Raw genomic sequence first — 22970 nt, 5'->3', positions numbered from 1 at the left:
AACTTTCAATATTTTTATAAACCATTTGTTTATTCTTTTTCTTTCAAATTTAATATATAGGTGCATGCAAATTAATTAGTCATAATGATGGTAGAACAGCACTGGCCTTGATAATGTGGGGAGAAAAAGAAGAAGCAATATTTAGAAGCATAATTTTCCTCTATAAAGTGTACTATTCTTTTTTTTTTTTTTGAGACAGGGTCTCACTGTGCAGTTGAGACTGACCTATAACTCACTGTGTAGCCCAGGATAGTCTCAAACTCACAGCGATCCTCCTGACTCAGCCTTCCAAGTGCTGGGATTACAGGCGTGTACCACCATGCCTGGCTCTAAAATGTATTATTCTTATCAGAGAGAACACAAATGATAGCAGTGTTGTGCCAGCATAGTAGTATTAAACTCGGATGACATATTATATTATATAATATCTTTGTCTTTAAAAGTAAGCAAATGACTTTCTTGATATTTCAGCTCAAGTTGCTCTTAGGTTATTATATTTGAGGCAAAATGCTCCTTGAAGTAAGGTATTCAATTTTTTAACGTTGAATATGAAATAGGAAATTAATGGGTTTTTATAAAATACAGAATATACAAGAAGAAACAGATACAACTATTTTATTGAATCAGCTTGAAAAAGATACAAAATCACTTAGCTGTGATTCCACAAAATTCCATTAAAGCAAAGGTGAATTTAGGCATAAACTTATGCTTATAGATCAATATTTGCAAGGTTACAGATTATTTGAGTTATTCATTGAGAACTAAATTCCTCTCTTTTTCTAATTCTATAGAATACATGTGCAGGTATGCTGCCTTGCTGGCATTGAAGTACATTTGTTTCTTAAAAATGATCATTTATGTTGCACCAGAAGGAGGGCTGGGTTCTTGATGAGCTCCTTCTTAGGGCCTTCAGAATGAGGCTCTCACCACTCTTCCCTTCAGAGGCTGTGGGGGTCGGTTGTTGTGCTGTATGGGGGTAGATTTGTCCCCTTCAGCATTTGATAGAAGACTGCGGAACTGTGCTAGCTGGAAGGATGCGATATTTAAAGAACGAAGAATTATTAAAACCACACAAAACACTGCCTAGCCAGCATAATTAATGCACTGATATTTAGGAAACGGAGTTGAGGGTTGTACTGGCTTCAGCAATGGGGAGGATCTGTCACATTCCTTTGAGTTAAGCATTCTGTTTACATTATTGATGATTTACTCAGAATATCATCTCTGCCACTTTCCAACTGGGGTACTTTGGTGTTTCGCTTTTTACTTCATTGGATGGTGGCAAAGATTAAATGTGCTAATACAAAGTGTTTGTTCGATACATGTCACTTAGCCGTGGGCCACAATGTTTGCCCTGCATGTTTGTTATGAAAAGTGCCTGAAAAAATACATGCCAGATGCCTAGTAAAAGTAGTAATTTGATCAATGATAATTATTTTTATCATTATAAAGAATAATTCATGTGATATGTTGGTGTATATTTAACATTTTAAGCTTGAACACATGGTGAAGGTATGCTAGCTGAGAGCTACATTTCCCTAAAGTCTGGTTGGATCTCTTAGGAATGGTTTTTCCTTTGTTTCTGAAATATTTAAGGAGACATTTAACAAGGTTAGGCTTCTCCTTCTTAAGGAGACTAGTGGGACTCATGTTTTTCTTTTCTTTTCTTTCTTCTCTTAAATTCTTTGATTGGCACATTTTAGGTATATAATACATTTACATTCAACATTGGGAATTTGTACCGTCACATGATGTACCTCGGTTCTTATCTTTTCCCCGTTCTCCTGCCCTCCCTTCAACCCCTCCATCCTTCTCTATTTGCAAAAACTTTGTTTCCACTTATTTCTTACCTCATGTTTTTTCCTTCACTTTTCTCGTCCTTCTTATTTCTTTTCCTTCCTTCTTTTCTTTTTCTATTTTTTTCTTCAGTACTACAGATTCAACCCAGGGCCTTCGACTGAGTCACATTTCCAACACACCTCCCTTAATTTTTTTTTTTTTTGTTGTTGTTATTGTTGTTGTACGTAGGATTGAACTCAGGACCTTGTACTTGCAGGACAGGAGTGGAACCACTGAGCTAAATGCCTGGTGCCCTTCCCTCCATTTTAAATTTTCAGACAGGATCTCAGCAAGTCACTAAGATACCCAGGGTAGGCTGGAACTTGGGATCCTTCTGCCTAAACTTCCCAGAGTGCTGGGATTACACGTGTGCCACTCTACCTTGAGCCATGCTTCTAATTTTTGCATAAAAATTAAACAAACAGTATTATGCTACACTTTTTTGGGGCATGATTCAATAGAATTGTGCCAGAAATGAGTCTTTTATAGTTGGAAGAAAAAGTCAACTCTCAAAAACCTAATTGAGATAATAATATTCCCTGTTGACTCTACCAGTTGAAGTGACGTTTCTGCATCGCAGTTCCAAACCTCACTCATTCACTTTGATACCCACCTGTTCGGAGCTGACACTGATGCTCTCCTTACAGATGATCCAGGTCACACTTTCATGGAGAGGAGGATGAGTCAGAGAGCCAGCATAGGTCCAGTAATCCAGGGATGAGGGAAGGAGAACAGAGGGGTCAAAGTCTGTGAATGGGGCTCGCTTTCCCTGAGAAAATAAAGACAAATACGCAGGCATGTGCACATCATCATTTCATGACATAAAATGTTTATATCAATATATATAAGGGGAGACCAAATAAAACTTCAAAAACGTATGCTATCTACAGATTTTAGCTAAGGGTTTAATTGACTTTTTTGCTCTATATTATTTCTTTTTTTGTGCTACATTTTTATTGACTAGGGTTTAGGGATGGGATAGAAAATGTTTTCTTGGGGCACACCCCACCCTCCTTTCCAGAGAATATCCATTCTAATCTTCCTGGGATGCTCTTTGAATTATATATTATTTCATAAATCGTGTGTTTGTGAATATAAATACCACAAAGAAGAAAAGACACAAACTTTGGTGAAGAAATCTTTTTCTTTATTTGGTTGAAGATAAGCAAAGAAAACATTTAAAAATTAATCTATATTCATGAAAAGATATTTAATATCTATATATAACATAAAGCACTTTGTTTCCTTAGGAATTAAGTGAGATTCTAGTGATAAAGACATTTGTTGACATGCTCACTGATTACATTTTAGTCATATTCTCCCCATTATTTCTGATTGGTTATTATTGCATGTAGAAAATGAACCAGCTATTACATGATAAACTTTTATGCATTGGGTCTTTTTTAGCTGACTTTTTTGAATTATATTTTCTGTCCACAGTGATATAGTCTTCTTTAGTTCTCCAGTATTTATCCTACGATGCACCCATATGTTTTCTTTATTTTATTGCATTGCTTAGGATTTCCATTATGACATTTAATTGTGATGGTAAGAGTTGGAACTCTGGTTTGGTTTATGATTGAAATGGAATTGCTTCAATTATTTTACTATTAAGTTTTTCATGTTTAATTCAAGTTTTAGTTAATATCTTTAATAAAATGGAAGAAGTTTTTATTCCTTTTATTTTGTTTTTACCTTCAGGTATGAGCATTGAATTTCTCAAATGATTTTTAATAATTTAATAAGTTAATGATATGATTTTCCTTCTTCATTAAATTTCATGAATTATATTATGCTAAATATAATGAATATAATGAATTACATTAGATATTGCATTTCTGGCTCAGCCTCATATTTATGGACTAAGTTATACAAGTTTTAAAACATTATTTTAATACACTGTTGAAGTTGATTTGCTATAACTAATCTTAAGGTTTCCTTTACCTATGTTCCCAAGAAAGACTGATCTACAATTTTCTTTTTGTGGTGTTCTTACCTGATTTTGGTATTAAATTTCATTACACATAAAATAAGTTTTTTCTCTGTACCCTCATCAGAGCAGTTATTTGACATTCATAAACCTTCTTAAAGGTTGACTGATACATAAAATTTTGGTGGCCTGGAATTTTCTAATAGACACATTGATTTTCTTTTCAATTTATTTCTAGCTTTTATAGCCCCATTTTGAGTCAGTTCTCTTCATATTTTCATAGAAGACCACTTATTTTATCTGAATCTTAAAAATTACTGATATGTTATAAATAGTTTTTTATTAAAATTTTTCTTCTATAGCTTTAGTAATATTTTATTTTTTAAAACTTTTATTTATAATGGTATTTTGTATATGTGTCACTTTTCCTTTATTACAGATGTAAAAGTGCCTTTTTTTGTTGATTTTTCCAAAGAAACAACTACATTTTATCAATAAAGTTTTATTTTGCATTTATTCATTATTTAAAACTATTTTTATTTTATGTTTTTATATCTTCACTATTTTCTTTTTCTATGTAGTTTTTAAAAATATTTTTGAGTTGGGTTATTTTGTAGTGTAATATTTAAAGTTCAATTTTTTTCTTGAATCATCACAAAACAAACTTACTGTACATAGAAATAACACTATGAAAGAAAATGACAAACCTCTAATGGTTTAAATATTTGCTGATGAAACAGTAAAGGTAATATTGGATATTTCAAAAAATCCCTTTTTTTAAGTTTAGTTAGATACCATGATTGTCAAATACTGCATACTAATGATACCTCAAAAGAATACACTGCACTTCTAAACTCCCACAAAATATAGATATCTTCATAAAATGGAAAAACTTACACTTCAGTTGGATGCAGTTTTTTAAAGCAAATTTTAATGACTAAGTAACCTGCTTTTGCACTTACCCAAATCAATAAAAAATATGAAAACAAAACAAATTCCTGAATCAGAGAATTTCTCAGACATAGGCAGTATTTGTGTAATACATTGATTTTTCAGGTCTTCATTTTACAACCAGACTAATTGCTCCCCACTTCAAATGTGTAATTAAATGATTTTCATACTTCTATGGATTATTGCTCTTAGAATGAACTGTCTTATTTTGTTCATTTACCTTAGTTTTAACTCCACTTAGGGCATCAAGTACTTTCTGCAGCTTTGGGTTGGCCTGACCAACCTGGAGATTAAAAAAAAAAAGTGTTAAATACAGATAAATACTAAAATTTACTAAAATACTACATTTACTAAAATTCTAAATTTTAAGTTTTTAAAATTAACAGTAGCTGAAAAGAGGTAAGGTAATTTCTCCCTGCTATAGAATTTTAGGTGTATGTTTTTGTGGGCCCTTCTACCCTCATTGTTCATAAGGTTAACCACAGGTAAAGTAACAAATAAAAAGCTTGGTTGGAATTTAATTACAGGCAAGATGCTCAAAACTGTACAAGACAAATCTAGAAATTGAGTGAAGTTATGATATAAAAGCCAAAACTTTTCATTTTGGTCTTTTCTATTACTTATAATTAGCACATTTTGTCATATTTTGAGTGCTCAATAATGTTAGGTGAATTATTGTAATTCCAAAGGTGATTTAATTACTCAATCATACTAAATTTAATAATGATTTTCTCCTATAACTTTTCAAAGACTCTTCAACAGCAGATTTAAGCATCATTTACCATTTAAAAATTAATTAAGATTTTATGGGGAAAATTCTTTTAATTTTTCTTTCCTGATGAAAGATTAAATTAAGAAACTCCTGAGTCCATGAGAGCAGAAGTTTTGAGAAAAAGGAATTTGGAAAAAATGGAAAATAGAAATTCCTTTTCCCCTATGATAACTCCTTATTCCACCCCTACTTAAACATTTGTTTTATTGAGAGGGAAAAGCATAGAAGCAAGGCAATGAAATATGAAGAAAAGGTTTCTCTAGCTGTAAGTAGGATGGGAACTTTCCAAAGAGAAAACTTCGACAGTCTTTTGCCTTGTATCACTTCCTTTTGAGGTCTGATTGCTAAACAGTGTCAGCTGAGCTGTATCTGTAACTCACCTTCATCAAAACACCAATAATTGCCATCCCATCAGGCTTTGAGACAGCTTCACCCACACTGGAGTACTTTGCAGAATTCCAGTGAACTATGTGAAGCTAAAAAATGATAACACAGTTAGTTAATTATTTATATTAGGGCAAGAACAAAACATAAGTATGAAGATGGTCTATGTTCCACTCTTAGTAAGGGAGATCTGCTCACTGAGGAATGTAAGCAGATTAGAACCAATAGGTAAATTTTCTTTTCCTACAGTGACGTCAACTATTTCATATTACTCTTTAAAAAATGTATCTTTTTGGTATTAAAAATATTAAGAAATCTGACGAACTGGCTTTAGGATAAAAATGAAAGTAATTTTCTCCCTCCTGAGGTAAATCATGGCTGCTTTATAGGAAGGGGCTTCTGGACTTCCTGGAAGCCTTAGGCACATCGGTGTCCTTCTCAGGCAACTCTGAAACCAAAACCTGCAGCTTCAACTGTCTGTATTACTCTAGACTTGTACATCCAAGGGTGTCTTATGTCTCTTTGATATTCTTTTGACATTTCCACTTGGATTTCTTAAACTTAACACAACCAAAATAGAACTCTTGATTTGTACTTGCCAAACCTGGTTCGTTTCTCTTCTGAGGGGAAGATAACAAGCATCTAATTGCTCAATCAAAACACACAGTACCATAGTTGTCATCAATTTTTTACTTTCAATAAGTGTATCTCAGATTAGATCTCACTTGTTCAAACTTTTGAGCGTTTGCATTAGGTATTGATTTTTTCTGGAATTTCCTTCCCAATAATCCTTGAAGAGCAGACCTTTGTCTCTAGATTGAACTCAAATACTACTCTTCAACGAATCATTATTTGATCACCCTCTATAAAGTGACCACCATAAACAAAATCAAGTCTTTCAATATCGCTTTCCCAGTTTTTCTTTTTACTTCTATTCCTCCCTTTCTCTTACCTTTGCTTTCTCTCTCTTTCTCCCCTCCTCTTCCTTTCACCTTCCCTTCCTTTTAAAGTTTTCTTTTACAAATCAAATTCAAGTTCTGACAGCAAATTACCTTATAAATGGTATCCAGCATACTGTAAGCACTCAAATAAATATTTGTTGACTGGTAAAACAACCAGCACTTACAGTGTGAAAGAGCTGGTCTAAGTGTGCCTCACATGGGTTTACTCATGCTGTTGTGTCAGTCGTTGTTTGAGGTAGATGTTAATATTAGCTTGGCTATATTGATGAGAAGAGTGATTTTGCTCAAACTTATACAAACAGTAAATAGCAGGTGTTTAATTCCAACTCCAAAAGTCAGCCAGGAAGCCTGCATTCTTAATCACTGCACGCACTCTCAACCTGGTATATGATATGTACACCATATAGATTTATTGAATTTCAATGTGTTGAACCTGGTGGCTGTGTCTCTAATTGCTAGCCCAGATTTCCTGGCTTCAGTTGCCTGGCTGCCACCAAGTAGCCTTTCAAAAACATAATACTAAAGTAGGCCCCTTATCCATTTAATTTCACTCTACCTACCTTCATTTTTATATGAAAGAATCAGGGAATAAGCATTTAATATATTTCTGCAGCGTTGAAAGATATCATCTAAATTTTATAATATAATAAGTAAAACAAGTTATATTTACATACAATTCCCATACCATTTATTAGAAGAAAAGATGCACATATTTTATAAACTCTTTTGAGGAAATGTCTTACACATCAACTTTCACTGGTACATAAGATGCAAAGAGGATGTATTCACATATTTTTTTTGGTAAAAGTGAAAAACCCCAGAGTGGAATAAAAATCAGATGACATTATAATTATCCATCAACAGAAGCTGGTTAAATAAATTCCATTATATTTGTGCAATTGAAATCCCATACAGACATTAGGAAGTGAGACAGAATTAAACCCCGTGACTTGAAAAAAACGGTCATGATAAGTTGGTGGGTAGAAAAAGTAGCAAGTTTCAAAACTATATTCATTATAAAATTCATTTTATGCAAGTAATATTAAAAAGATCACCTGTGTATATGGGTGCACATGCCTTAGAGAGTCATACAAATAAAGACCCAAATTTCTTCCTTCTTAATTGCCCAGATCTTCCATTGAGTTTGATGTGCGTGTGTTTCTCTAGAGATATACAGATCTTGATATGGATCACAAACTTTTATGTGAGGGTAAGTCAAGAAGGAGTAGGAGGCTGGCCTGCAGCCAGGGAAATTCAGAACCTCATCTAGGTGTATTCATCTCCCTGCCTTCATAGCTCTGATTAAACTTGGGCTCTTTGTAGAGTCTCATTACAGTCCTGTCTCTGATCATACCCATGGTACTGGTGTGTCCAAATTTGAAATTTAAGTAAAAAAGTAACAGTAGCATCTGTAGTTTAGGGTCAGAGCTTTAAAGGAGAGTAGTGCTGCCCCTTGAAGCTAGCATGATTTCAAGGTAACAATTTTTGATATATTTTTAGGCTAAACGTAAATCTTGTATTCCAGAGATCAGGTCCAAGTTCAGGTGTCTCTTTCCACATGAAAATTGTCCTGCTTTGCCAAGCATGGTGTGTCTGTGTTTCATTTTAGTGGAGTCTGGGTGGGTGTTCCTTACAAAAACTAGAATAATACTTTTTTGGTCTCCTTAGGATAGTGACTTACATAATAATAGAACTGCTTCTGGGAATCACTCTCAGGATAATTATCTTCTAGTTACTAAATTACATTACCTCTGCAGAATACTTGACTCCATCCACTAAGTGCTCCGAGCCATATGTGTCTGTAGCGCCCCAGTGAAAATGGAACTGACAGAGCCTATAGCTGTCAGAGAGAGGGCCACCTTTCAGCACTGGAGGAAAAGGAAACTACTGTTAATCTTAAGATCCAGGTTATCTTTGCACGAACCGACACTAAATTCTGTTGATTTGAAATGAAAACAAACACTAGAGCTAAAGTTTTCATCTTGTTTTTGTCTCCTACATCCAAGATGATGGCACTCATTTCTATGATACATCCCCAATCATGGCACTGCTAAGACAGTCTATAAAATAGATATGATTTCCAGTACACAAGGCACGGTTGTACCTATTTCCATTGCCAGGAAAGCATAGTGCAAGGTAAGTTAAACATGTGATTACAGGGCTTTTTCTGAAATTCTGCAGTTTGCAAGTTCATTAATCATTCTCTCAACAAAAACTGCATAGGTAGTATTCACCAAAATTCACAGCAGTTTATTCTGAGTAACAAATTATGCATTACACATCTTGTCTTTAATGAAAACAATTATAGCGAGAACCCCTGACCAGGGAATGAAAGTGCCTCTGTTAAAAATTCAACGTTGTAGGGCCTATTGTTTTGGAGTCTGTCCAATCACATAATGATGTAAACACACATACCAGACCTCAGTTAGTATTAATAAAAGACCTTGCTTCAAGTACACCTAAAATTTAGGCTCCAAATTCAGTAGAAATGTGCTAAAACAAGAATGGCTTTTTATGGCAGTAGAACTGTCTGATGAAATTGTCATTTAGTGACTGATCCAATGAACACTGATGAAAAGTTGACTACATAGCAGGCAATGTGCCTGATTCTGAGGTATGAGGACAGTCAGTCTTCCCTACTGTGCACATCCACTTTCATCAACGGGAATGTATCTGCCCTTTCAGTTCTTTTCTTCACAATGATTTAATCACTAGGCCTTTTTGTCTGTTTATACAAAGAATGAAGTGAGCATAAAGATCCTGACATAGAAGAAGAGATGGGAGGTGTTATTAAATAGTGTAAGGACTAAAAATAAACAAAGCTGGATTTTCTAAAAACTATCTTTATCATTCGGATACTTTCTAGAAGTCCAGACTGTTTCACCAGATAATGAAAGTATTAAACTAAATTGTTTCATGTTAGTAGAACATATGGTTAAATATTATCATATGAAATTTTTGGATTTCTTAAATTGAGAAAGTGTTCTCTACACTTCATTGTTTCAGTTTCCCCAGTAGATTTTAGACAGAAATATCAGAACAGTCTTTGACCTCACCTGATTTATCATTCTCAAAATTCACATGGAAGGAATGTCCCACGTTGATAATTTCTTTGGCACCAGCTGGATTGTAGGAGACACTGATGGGCTTCAGAGAGGTGTCATGTTTGGCTTCACTAGTTTTAATGTCAATGGGAGACTGGTTATTTCCGTTGGCAATGGGATATAGTTTGCTCCATTGATCAGGACCTACCAAGACAAATGTATGTGTGTAATCAAAACTTTATTAAATGTTTGATTCCAAGTTCTAAGACTCTAACTGCCTGTTTTCTTGTTAGTTTATGATTTATTCAGGTGTCTTAAGTGACATTCAGTTACTTGGAAATTCTGTTTTGAGAATATCTTTTCTCTATACTGTACTGCAAAAGAGTGCATCTGTCAACACTAGTAGTATAGGCCTAAATGATTAGCCTATAGGAGTAGACTATAAATATTTCATGAGCAACAGATTTATAAAACATATACTCATTGCACTTTGTAACCATCTCTGCTGCAAAGACCAACTGGTAAAAATTCTTATGAAGATATTATAATTATCCAAAGCAGTCAATTCAAACCATCAAATTGTGGCTGTATTAATGTCTGAAGTACTTAACATATCTTCTTTTAGAAAAGACAATCAGCTATGATTTTGATCTAAACAAAAAGAAATTCTCTTACCATTTTGGCCATCATATCCCCAGTCTGCATTTGCCATGATCTTCTGTTTAGTTTTCTTTTTCTGACAACAAAAGTAATATGTGGAATAACTCACTGCAACTGTGCATGCAGTAGATACTCTCTCATGTGGGGATTTTATAGAAATGTCTCTGCCCTTAACAGTCCGCTATTGCATCATCTCTTCATATCAGGAAGTATATGTATCTAAAAAAGGTGCTGTAAAAATGTTTAGAAAAGTTAGTCAAGTTCCAATTGTTTTATTATACTATAAAAAGAAATATCAAAATCATAGATTTTTATTAAACTAAATCCTGTTTCATGTTAATAGAAGTTATGGTTAAATATCCTATGAAATTTTTGGATTTCTTAAATTAAAAATACTTCGTGTGCTTATAATCCAATTCTGCCTTTGCTGGATAGTTAAGCAATACTAGCAATAGTAATTTGTAAAGAGATTACATTTTCTTGTTTACAGGCTGATCGCAACTTCTATCATACTGTTAATTTAGAATCAAACAAAATTACTAATTATTTGTAATGTATATTATTCATAATCGTGCATTTCATAGACACATAGAATGAGAATAAATTCCTTCAGTCTGGGCATTACTGGGATTCATAAATAGAGAGGTAGCCTAGTATTTTACACATCAAATAAGTATACTAGATGAAAAGCCTTTTATATAATTTATACAATTTACAAAGCATCTTCATACTACTTTGTCTTCATGTTACACATACAAATCGTATACAGAGCTATCATTTTTGTACTTGAGAGATGTTGCCGGACAGCACTATAGCTAGCAAGAAATGAAGACTTCAGGCATCAGTTCATGTTCATTTGCTTTCGGAATTCCCTATGCCTCTGCTAAATGTCACACTGAGCGAGCTCTGCAGTTCATCCTATTTCTTTTTCCTATTGATCTATTTCTCTATGTCCACAAGTCTCTTAAGACCAATTTATAAGATGTTATCAAAAATAGTGAATATTAAATTAAAAATTAATTTTGTGAAAGAGACGTTGCAATTAACCCTTCTCAAAATACTCACATTGAACACACTTTTCCTATTGTGCTTGCCATCTTCTGATGCAGCTCTTGAAAACCTCTTCTTTGTGTTGTTGTGGCTGCCACAATCTTGAATTAATTCAAAACACTTACTTTTCATGGTCCTTTTGACTTTGGGGAAGAAAATTTGCATAGTGCCAAATCCAGTGAATTAGGTGGATAAGGACAGAACATAATGTTTTTCTGGGGCAGAAATTGCCTTCACAATTTTTGTCACATTTTGAATTGATTGAGATCATTGAGGCAACCACAAAAAGACAATCACGAGAGAGGTCTTCCAGAGCTGTCGCATAGTATTTTGAAGAGGATTGAATGGCAATGTGTCTTCTAGTGCAATTTAAACATTCACCATATCTTTTGATCACACCTTGTATGTTTGCATCAAGATGAGACCTGACAACGTCTGAGTGCTTAGAAGCTCCATGGGACTTTTCAAGAAGGTACAGAAAATTGATTAGGACATGTTGGACTCTGGCTAGGTCTTCATTTTTAATTCACTACATGTGCTCAAATGAAATAAAAACAAATAAGCTTTCAAAATACTTGATTTAACACTCTAGAATCATCTGAGTTGCTTGCAATACCTGAAGAAAGATGAAAGTCAGGAGCAGTTTTTAGCTAGGCTGATTGGAGATTCCATGGATCTCCTTTGTGGCCTTTGTGACCAGTAACAGTGCCCCTCCTCATAGCAGAGTGAACAGTGGCTCACGAATGTCCACAGAGTGAGAACAGGCCCAAGTTCCCATCCTATAGTATTAGGAGGCATAGAGAGAGCTTATTCAAAGAGGAACTTTTAAAACACTACAATTTTTTAAACTTTTTAATTTGATAGATAATATTGTATGTATTTATTGAGCACAATATTATATTTTGAAGTACATATACACTAAGGAATGAGTCAGTCTAGCTAACTAATACTTGCATTCAGGCACACAGTTATCTTTGTGGTAATAGCACTTAAAGTCCAATCTGTATTTTTTTGAGAATACAATAAATGACCATTTAACCATATAGTCACCTTGCTGAATAATAGAGCTCTTGAATTTATTCTTCATAAGTACAATCACGTATCCTTTGACCAAGCTCTTTAAACTTTGAATTAAACTATAATTTTATCATATTTGAACAAAGACAACCCCCTTTTCATTACATGATTGCAGGATGAGTCACCATGTGAATGTTTTAACATCTATATGGTAATTCATGTAAACTTTTAGGTACAAAACTGTTTCAGCCCCTAACTATTATAATCCTTATTTTATTATGTACTCAGGGTGTGTTTGAGTACTCTGACAAGCAAAAAATTAAATAGAAAAGCTGTAAAATTTAATGAGCAACTATAATTTAAGTCCTATATTCCCCTCATTTACCTTTAGTCTTCTTTTTCTGCTAACAAACTTTGCCATTCTCAGCTTGATATGGAAGCTAAATCCAAAATAAACATTTTGCGTTCATTTCACTTTAACCTATAGATTTCCAGGGTTATGATCTCTGAACTGCTTCTGTATACCAAGAAGGCATTCCATCTACACAGCTTCTCTCTCCTAAACAGCTTATTTCTGCAGGCCATCAAATACATGAACACACATGCAAGAAATACTGTTTTTCCTGAAAGACTGCTTTGAATAAACCCATATGTATCTGAAACTTAGAGCAACCAGGCTGATGGAAAAGTTATATCTTTAGAAATATAATACAGATTTGCATCAGTATTTTTTATCAGATAACTGGTTATTAACATTAAGAAATATCACAAGAACTAAAACAAATTTTTTGTTATCAAGGAAAACTATTTCACAATGTATCAGTGCTAGAGTGTGATTGTGTAGTCTAGAAAAGACTGCTTTTTACTCAGTGATTCTTGCCTCCTGGGTCCTTTAAAATAATTTTCTAATCCAGTTCTCACAGCAGACCTGAAGTCAGGTTAGCTTCCCTTCCCTTTTAAAAGGAAAGATATGAAGCTCAGAAAAATTCAAGGAGCAGAATCAGGATTTGAATCTATTTCTGGTTACCTTCAAAGCCTACAACTCTATCCATTTCCTTTTCTATCATAACACCATCATTGTCAGGTTTACTATGACAATTGTTTTAAAGTTAGTCAATAGTTTATTACATTTATTTTTATTAACACCAACTGGCTTTAGCTGAAGAATGTTTTAATGCCTAAACATGGTTTTCAAAAGAGAAGCAACATTTTCTGTTTCACTGGATTTTAAAGCCAATGCTTAAATGATATTTAAGGACTTTTTAGCATTCCTTAATTTTCACATTTTTTTCTTCTAGTTCCTTAAATTTCCCTGATTCTTATTTTAATGTCTTCATATTTAAGCACAAAGATTCATGGAGGAAACCAATTATGATGAATTTCAGATTTGAATTTGCAATTAAAAATAATTCTTGGGTATAGAAGGAGTAAAAAAATGTTAAGAATGAGATACTTCCTAATGGTAGATCCCAATTCCTAAAAGGCAATAGCTTGTGCTCATAGTTCTGTACAAATAGGTGACTTTGTGGGAATTCAGCCTGTATTAGCCAGCTTCTTGTTACTATAGTAAAATACTGAAGATCATTAATTTATAATAGGATTGCATTACCTCATGGATCTGGAAAGCCATGGAACTCTTGGAAGTTCCAGTTCAAGACTGAACGTCCTCATTAGTTTGGGCCTCTGATGAGGCAGTACACCGTGGTGGGAATACGTGGTGGAACGAACCACTCACTTCATGTTCCTGAAAGCAGGGCAAGTTAGAGTTTCAGTGAGGTCTCAAAGTCCCCTTCCAGGGAATGTCCCCAAAGACCTAAAGACCTCTGTCATAAGACCATACCTTCTAACAGTCCACAGCATCTACCAAAAACACTACCCTAGGGATCAAACCTTTAATACAAAAGCCTTAGGGAGAAATCCAACATCCAAACTATAGAACATACTTTCTTTAAAATGAGGAAATATATATTGTGATAATCAAGCTTCACTTTTGGCTATTACATTTTTCACTAATTTTGCACTGGTATTTAAATTCCCTGTCCTTCCAAAAATAGTGTTATTTGGTGTGACAAGATAAACTCTATTTTCAGTGGAAAAGTAGGCCACAGAAAATGGTGCTATTAACCTAGATATTTCCACATTGAGATAACTAGAAATTCTGATTGGTGAACTTAAATGGCAGGATAGCTTTCTAGATCTTACATCTACCATTCCTTCTAACTTGGCCTTTCTCTTTAAAACAAGATGTGGTACCAACTTTATTTTTTTAGTGGATGTCTCTATCTCCATTCACTTCAAATTTGTTCCATTTTAGGACCCTTATGCTTACTGTTTTACTCTCTGAATTGCTCTGTACCCAGATCTTTGCACAGGCACAAATGTTACCACCTCAGGTAGAAGTTTCTTGACTTCCAAACCCAACATTGGCTCTTCCTCCTCTTCACTCTCTTACATAATTCTGTCTTCTTTCATAGCATTTGTTGCATCTTGAAATTATTTTGTGTTTTAAACTTACAGAATTCACTTTAAAATTTAACAGTTCAGAGCATTTTGGATTTTAGATTAAGCATGCTTAACTGGTAAAAATTTTTTATGCAAATATTTCAAAATTTGGAAAACTATAAAGTCTGAGGTACATCCGATCCTAAGCATTTTTGATAAGGGATGTTCAAATGTATTTCATTTGCTTAGTTACTTAATTCTATAATCATCTCTAAAATGACACACCTATGATTATAGGCACTGACCATTATTTTGCCGCTGTATTCTCTTCATTTATTATTGACCGGTAAAACAGTGGCACTCAATAAATATTGACAGATAGCACAATTAAATGATCATTTTAAACCTCAACTATTTTAGTTTTAAAGTCTTAGTAGAGACTACAGCCAACAAACGCACTGATTTAAACTCAGAAACCTATGGCACATGGATGTGTGGGCCTGTGAACGAGCTCGGCTGGAGGTTAACGTGATCATATCTGGACTAAGGAGAAAGAATCTCTTCCCTTGCAGTTCTATTAATGGGAGAATGAGGAGACCAACTGTGTCTGTCAGTCACTGCTGGGCGAGTGAGAACCTTGGTCCTTGGAAGTGTCAAATTTTTTGACCCTTTATAAGTGTCAAAATTTAACTCTTTAAATATGATTTGAACTTTTGGTATAGAAATTTTAAAATTTCATCACTTTTATTACTGCAATGAATGAAATTTTCAACCTTATATTTCTTGTTTTGGTACATTTCTAAGAGAATTTCTGAGAGAATTTTTCAAATTTATTAATGAATATCTTTTATTAACCACGTAAATTCTATATAAGTACTTTAATCCACACATAAAGGAACACACAGTGCCTTATAATTTCATGTTCTTGAAAACTTTAAATATATCTAGATGACTGCAATGTTTTTTTAAAATTAGCAGTTGGTAAGACACTAGGTACTCTGAGACTCTAGGTTTGTGAACTTCTAAAATAATAGGAATCTCTTCTACCGCATGAATGGCCAGCCTGGAAAGGTTAAATGAATCATCCTCTCATATTTATCTTTTTTTTCTTTAAGTTTATTGGTACTTTTTCAGTATACAGTGCAATTACATTCATCACTGGGATCTTATACCTTTACATGATGTTTCTTGGTTCTCATTTTCCCCCCATTCCCCTGCCCTCCCTTCACCCCCTCCACCCCTCCCTATTTACAAAGACTTTGTTTCCATTTTTCCTTTCCCTTCTTTCCTTTCCCCTATCCTTTCCATTTCCCCTACTCCTTTAAGCCCCTTTCTTCCTCTTTCACATTATCAGTTATACAATATGAACCTTATTTACATTTTTAGTTTTTCACACCAGAGAAGCTATTCAATATTTACATACGTGTGTCCTATTTATTTCACTTAATAGTATGGCCTCAGTGTGCATCCACTTAGCTATAAATTTCTCTAGATTCTCATTCTTTATGACTGAGTAATACTTCGCTTTATAGAAAAACCACATCTTTATCCAGTCTCCAGTTCATGGGTAATTGGGCTGTTTCCAAGTTTTAACTATTACAAACTGTGTCACTATAAACATGGGTGAGCATATATTTCTGTGGTATGATTCTTTTCATTCTTTTGGAAAGATACCCACCAGAGGGATAGCTCTCATATTTATCTTTAAAACTGACAAATTAATTTTACGTATATGTATGTATGTACATACATAGCAGTGCTAGCTACTTGGAGATACAGGAGGATCACAAATTCAAGGTCATCCTAGACCACTTAGCAAACCCTTGTCTTCAAAGAAAAGAAAAGAAAAAAATATATAGAGGCTATTTGTATCTTATTTTCTTTAATAGTTGGGGAATGAATGTACTATGACATTATTAAATAATATTTTTGTCTAAAAAGAAAGCATGCATAATCCTTTGTAAGCCATAAAAACTTCTACACTAATTTTTTTGGTTAAGCCTCTAAATGAAGAGTAGAATATTTAACTCTCAGGCAAATAGATGCTTATAAAAAACAAAATAGTTCAAGAGATTGCATGTGTTTTGAAATTCAAACAATTGCATAACAAATATTTACTTGCCACAGATTAAACTAAATATAAATATGAAAGCAGATAATCTCTATAGTGTAAATATTAAGGGAGGTGAAGGTCAGTCATATCAGTGGTCTCATCATAATATCTTCCCTTCATCTTTTTGGGGGGTCTATTAATACATTTGTTTTATGATTAAAACATTTATGTTGATTTTTCCAATAACTTTGTTAGCTCTTGAAATCTTTTAAACAAAGACTGGATTTATAAAATACATTTGAAACTAAGTATGTTTTCTCAATCTCCTGTTTCTTGATGTATAGTTTGCAGATCATCAGCCTCAGATTCACCTGAAAGTGATACTAAAATGCAAGTGTGCATGTGTGAGTGTGGATGTGTGTGTGTGTGTGTGTGTGTGTGTGTGATACACTCTCTTGTTTTTTTGTGAAATGGCCTTAGCCGATTTGGTTGTTCAACAGATGCCAAGTCCTTTGTATTAGTTGTCTTATTAGTGGTATCTAGGGGCTCCAGGACTCCACCTCCACAATGTAATTACCAACAGACATATTTAAATGAAAGCAAGTCCTTGACCAAATTCCAACTGCACACGTGTTATCAGCACACAGGCACAGAAGATTTATGTGTGACTTGTCTGGGGTTTCAGGATGGTGGGCTGCAAATGAAGCTGTCCAAGCAGCACCTTGCATGAAAGATACTCTCCCAACCTGCTGTGCTGACATCAAGATAGGTGACCCTTGCTGACGGGCCCAGTGACTGGGTTTAGTGGCCTAGTAGGATAGCTTACATCAAGTGTTCCAGTGCTGGGATTGCTTATGTGTCTTGTTTATAAGAGAACTCTGGTCTGGGAAGATTTTCCTACTCAGTTGCTACTCTTTATGTATTTAAAAAATTACTAGTATCTGATGATTATATTGATTGTGAGAAGTTGGTACATGTATTAAACACATCTTAATTCTTTTTTTGGTCCTCTACCCTTCTACTCCCCTCCTTCCAACTCGTTGCAAAAGAGATGTATTTTTCCTTGGATTCTTCTTTTACTTGTACTATTATTAATAATGCTAATTTTATGAGCACAAAATTATTTGAAACATTAAACATTAAACAACATCCCTTTGTTGAGTTTGCTGCAGATATCTAAATAAACACCTTTGAAGATTCTAGACTGGTTAAGCACTATTAAGCACTCCTATTCAGTATTAGATTACATGAACAAATATGTTACTTATATTGAAGCAATATTTTGACCTGCTGAATCAAAATTACTATATGTGAGGCCTGGGAATCTGTGCCTTGAACAAACATTCTGAGGTGATATTTTAAAAATACCTTTGTACAGTTTTTACAACTTTTCTTTGAAGATGCTCAATGTCATCTGTCCGACATGCTTTCTCTTAGGAAGCATACTCAATTAATATTCATTTCAGCAGCCACTTGAAAAATAACTCATTTTCTTACTAATTTAGGCTCCTTTTCTATAAGGTTGGTTACATCCTTAATTCTTTTACTACTATCAAATTCCTGAAAAGAAATACTTCTAAAAATTCGTCTTTTCTAGAGAAAGTTTTTTTCATTTTTTTAAGTACATGTGTGCAGTACATAATGATTACGTTCCTTGGGAGGAGTCGGTACATGTACATAACACACCTCAATCTTTTTTTATCCCCTCCCTCCCGCTTCCTCCCTTTTCCCTCCATTTCTTGGTTCTCTTTCCTTCTACAAAAGTTCTATCTCCCCCTTTCCTATTACCTATCTTTTACTTTTTGCTCTTTATTTATATTTTTGGTTTCTCACATGAGATAAACCATGTGATAGATAAGCTTGTGTATCTGATTAAGGTCATTTAACATGATGGTCTCAAATTGCATTAATTTTCTCACGAAGGATTCAAGTTTGTTCTTCTTTATGCCAGAGTAGTACTCCATTATGCACAGACATCACATTTTTTTATCCATTCATCTGTCAATGGACATCTGTCAATGGCCACTTCTAAGATTTAGCTATTATGAATTACACTGCTAAACCAGCACTCAAAAATAGTTCCATCTAAATCTTGGAAATGGCCTATCTGAAAATAGCTGTGAAGAAAGCCTTAGCATCGGAAAGTGCATTGTAGATATTCAACCCATTATGTATCTTGCTCATTCCTTTAAGATCAGTCAAATAAATCATTGTAATGTACTTCTGTGCCCCCTGCCCTTGAATAATAAGTCATTTTGCAAACTGCTGGCTCAAATAGTACATTTACCACTTATTTTTTGGGGGGTGTCTCCTTAGAAAAAGGAGGGTAAATTAAATTGAGAACTTTCTGCATGCAAAATAAATATTTTTACTACCAGAAGACACTTGGTCATTTTATCAGTCTTTGCATAAGCACTGCTGTAACTTTAGAACTGACTACAGAATTACGTGTTCTCTCAATTTCTTTGAGTAATGCTATTTCTCATTGAGGTAAAGGCACATAGTAGATGCACAGTGCGAGACAGCCTTTATTTCTCCCTGGGTGGGCTAATAATAGCAGAAGTCCCCATGGGCTGTGGTTGAGTAGGATGGGAAGGCTTACTGCAGAAAGAGCTGATGGGAATACAGGGCTATGCAGGAGTTTTCAAGGCTGATTCATCAAGCAGTCAAACTACAGAACATAATCCTCTAAGGATTTTTAGAGAAGAGAAACAAATGGAATAATCACAGGTATTTTTCAAGAAACAAATGTTTTCTTCCAGTACACTCCCATAGAATGGGGGATTCATCCATTGTAATTTTTCCTCATATGACCTTATATGTAACTTTTTTTCTCACCCTTTTCATTTCTAATTTCTTGGACTTGGGCCTTTCCTTTCCTTTTTAAAAAATAAGCAATTTTATTGTTACATTTAAGGTATACAATGTAGTGGCATCCATCATTGGAAATTTGCCTCTTTACTTAATCCATCTTGGTTCTGTTTTACCCCATCCCCCTGCCCTCCCTTCAATCCCTCCACCCCTCCCTATCTACAGAGACTTTGTTTCCATTTTTTTTCTTTTTCTCATGTTAATTCCATTCCCATCTTTCTTTTCCCCTACCTCTTATATGTAATGTTTAAAAAGCCGGTGAGCAGGTTAGTACAAATATTATCATCTGCATTCCAAAATGGAAAAAAAAAGGGGGATTTCGCAGATAAGAAAGGTAAGCGACTGGTTCAAAGTTGGATGTAAGCATTAGAACTATAATATCAAATCTTTTCATATTATAAAGTATTGGCAAAATCAAATCAATAGCTTTTCTTTCATCACTTTTTACTTTATTCTCATCAAAGAGTTCATTCACATGAGGAACTAGTACCTCAAAAGAGTCACTGTAGTTTCCCTAAAATCCATAAAGCTTGGATTTGTCTCTGGGGGGTGGGTGATGGGGTGTGGACCATTCTCCCTTCCGCATGAATGTGTACTGTTTTTCAGTTCTCCAAAGCCAGTCTGCCCAGGCCCATGGAGTTCTCAGGCGTCCCTCCTGAGGCTCCTCCAGTAGTCTCTTTCCTATATTTCTGTGGAGACATCAAGCAACACATGATTTATACTCTCTTATCCCAGGGTATCTGGTTAATGCATATTTCTTTAGTTCCACAAAATCTCCTTTGTTTCTTCCAGTCCTAGCAGTAAAGGATCAGAGCACACAAGACAGAACTGAATGGATCCTCTTCCCTTTTATTACTCAGACAGGAGAAAACCCAATAAATTTGTTTTAGGATCCTTACAACAAGATTTCAGGAAAGATTCATGTCCTCTTAGCTAAAGGCCAAATAGCAAGATTTAAATGAAAGTCCTTCTTGGTTTTGTCTCCCTATGCGAAGGATTACTCAGATAATTCATTTAGTTGACAGAAGTCATATCTTATTCTGAATATCCTCTGCTTTTCTTTTTGATTTTGTTCTAGTTATTCTAGGCAAAGGAGAATTACCTGATTGCATAAAATTATAATAAGCAGTTCACTAAGATAGATTTAGGTATAAGCAAATGAGGAATTTAAGGATTTTTACAGATCTCTGATACAGCGGGACTCTTCTTTGAGCATTAATGCTCACAGAGTACAGGGTTCTCATCTCTGGTTTCTTGGGGCTCCTTCCTTTAGCCTCTGGAATCACAACGTTTTGGAGAAGCAGCTTAGGTGATAGTTCTCAACGAGTACCTGGGTTTGCAGACTCCAGAGTTGAAAGTGAAAAGGTATAAAGTGAAAGGATCCTTATTGCCTCCTTCTGAGCTCATTAGGCCTGGATCTCCTTGATATACAATGCTTGGATTTTGCCACAGCAGATCTAATTCCTTTAAGGCCGTCCAGGCTGTGCCTTTAACTTGTTGGTAACGTTCCACATAACCTTTGTACAAGTGCCTGAGGATTACAAAATGAGAGAATGACTCGTTGGCAAGCACCTTGGTTTTCCATCATCATCCAGGAGGCAGCCGGAACCAGTCTGGTGAGAAAGAACTCCAGGAAAAACACCTCCCAGGTTCATATCAGTAATGCGTTAAAATGAAGACCCATTGAGTCCAAGAAGTTCTAAGGGTTTTGTGGCTAAGAATCAAGCTCCACTTAGAATGAAGCTTCTGAGGGATGACTGAGAACACATAGGGCTGATTTTATGCAGTGATTTGATCTGGAAAAGATGAATTCCTGGCAACATTCTCAACACCTCCTGTTGGCAATTCCGAGGGTTACTAGCTAGCCAGTATTCACTTTTGAAGTCCTTATAATGCGATATTTTGTTGCTCTTGTGGAAGGCTCTGAGAGTTCTCATAAATACCTCTGCAGAGTTGGATGGTTTTTGTTGGGCAGTTAATTGCATCCGGCACAAGCTATAGCTATTCTTTTCTAGCATATTTATTTATTTATTTTGGTATGTGTGTTAAAATTGTTTTTATAGTCTTCCCTCTACTTCTCATTGTTAGTGGACATCTTATTAGTAGAGTCCAATAAATTTTTTTCCCCCAAGGTGCATTGGCTATTTCCATAAAGTCACTTGGCTGCCTATGCCATTTATTTTACTTAAAATAATGTTTTTAAAAGAATCATTTTAACTGTAAAATCAGAACTGATTCCAGAAATTTAGCGTAAGGATTCTGTCCCTAAATTACAAAGTTGGAGTGGTCAAGAAGAAAGGATTCATCTTTTAGAAGCAGTTAGCTATATTGAAATTTGGAGAAAGATAGGGTGTCTTTTATTAGATCAAATATTGACAGCAATGTTCTGGCACGATAGACATGCCTTCTGTATGAGATGAGTATGACATCTACTCAGAAACAGCCCAGTGGGAAGAGCAATGCCAACGATAATAGATGTGACCTTTTAGTGCTTTGGCCATTGGCATCGCCCTTAGGGTAATCCTAGATCACCCATTTTTCCATTTGGATTTAACTTAGACTGATGGGGCAGGTGTCCTGCCTAAAGCAACTGATTTATGGTCAGCTCTCAGGCTTCTTCCTACTTAGCTCTTCCAAAGCAAGCTCAGAAATCCAGTATTTTTCACTACCTCTGCAGGTAACTTAAAGACAAGGACCCTCTCTCACTCTCCTTCTTACTTTCAAAGCAAGCTCAAATATCCAGTTCCTTTTCCTCTGCTGGGAACCCAAAGACAAGGACGCCTGATGTATTCTTCTGTATTGGAAGGCTACTACTGAACTAATGTAAAGACCTATAATAAATTGTTTCTGAGATGTGTAGCATGGCTATTAAATTTGGAAGAATTAAAGTATAGCGACTGACAGGAGTTGAACCGTACTGTGTAGATGAAGCTAAATTGAGTATAATTTAATCTCTTCATCATAATAGGAGCAAGGAACCAAAAAAAAAAAAAAA

At 34.8% G+C, this 22970-nt stretch overlaps 1 protein-coding gene across 3 annotated transcripts; it reads right to left on the bottom strand.

Moving 5' to 3' along the window:
- Positions 1 to 881: 881 nt before the first annotated feature.
- Ca1 (carbonic anhydrase 1) lies at positions 882 to 10603 on the bottom strand. Of its 3 annotated transcripts, XM_010645291.3 has the most exons (7): positions 10558 to 10603; positions 9895 to 10086; positions 8588 to 8706; positions 5873 to 5968; positions 4941 to 5003; positions 2453 to 2608; positions 882 to 1026 (listed from the first exon to the last, which is right to left on the bottom strand). In XM_010645291.3, the coding sequence occupies exons 1-7, from the start codon at positions 10592 to 10594 to the stop codon at positions 910 to 912; spliced, it is 780 nt and encodes a 259-aa protein (XP_010643593.1). In that variant the 5' UTR covers positions 10595 to 10603; the 3' UTR covers positions 882 to 909. The 3 variants fall into 3 exon arrangements, with proteins under 3 accessions (XP_010643593.1, XP_010643594.1, XP_010643595.1); XM_010645292.1 differs by lacking the exon at positions 9895 to 10086 and having other exon boundaries at positions 10558 to 10594; XM_010645293.1 differs by lacking the exons at positions 8588 to 8706; positions 9895 to 10086 and having other exon boundaries at positions 10558 to 10572.
- Positions 10604 to 22970: the final 12367 nt, after the last annotated feature.

Source organism: Fukomys damarensis, unplaced genomic scaffold (genome assembly GCF_012274545.1).
Source record: "Fukomys damarensis isolate Sample0158 unplaced genomic scaffold, DMR_v1.0_HiC HiC_scaffold_5, whole genome shotgun sequence".
NCBI lineage: Eukaryota > Metazoa > Chordata > Mammalia > Rodentia > Bathyergidae > Fukomys > Fukomys damarensis.
Note: the sequence above shows the minus strand (reverse complement) of the source record. Positions and strands in the feature narration are given on the sequence as shown.

Excerpts from the sequence above, each read along its gene's own strand:
- Ca1 (XM_010645291.3), bottom strand. The coding sequence starts at position 10,594 with ATGGCAAATGCAGACTGGGGATATGATGGCCAAAATG. Across the intron at positions 10,087-10,557 it reads GGGATATGATGGCCAAAATG|GTCCTGATCAATGGAGCAAA; the intron begins GTAAGAGAATTT and ends TTGTCTTGGTAG. Across the intron at positions 8,707-9,894 it reads TTTTGAGAATGATAAATCAG|TGCTGAAAGGTGGCCCTCTC; the intron begins GTGAGGTCAAAG and ends CTTTTCCTCCAG.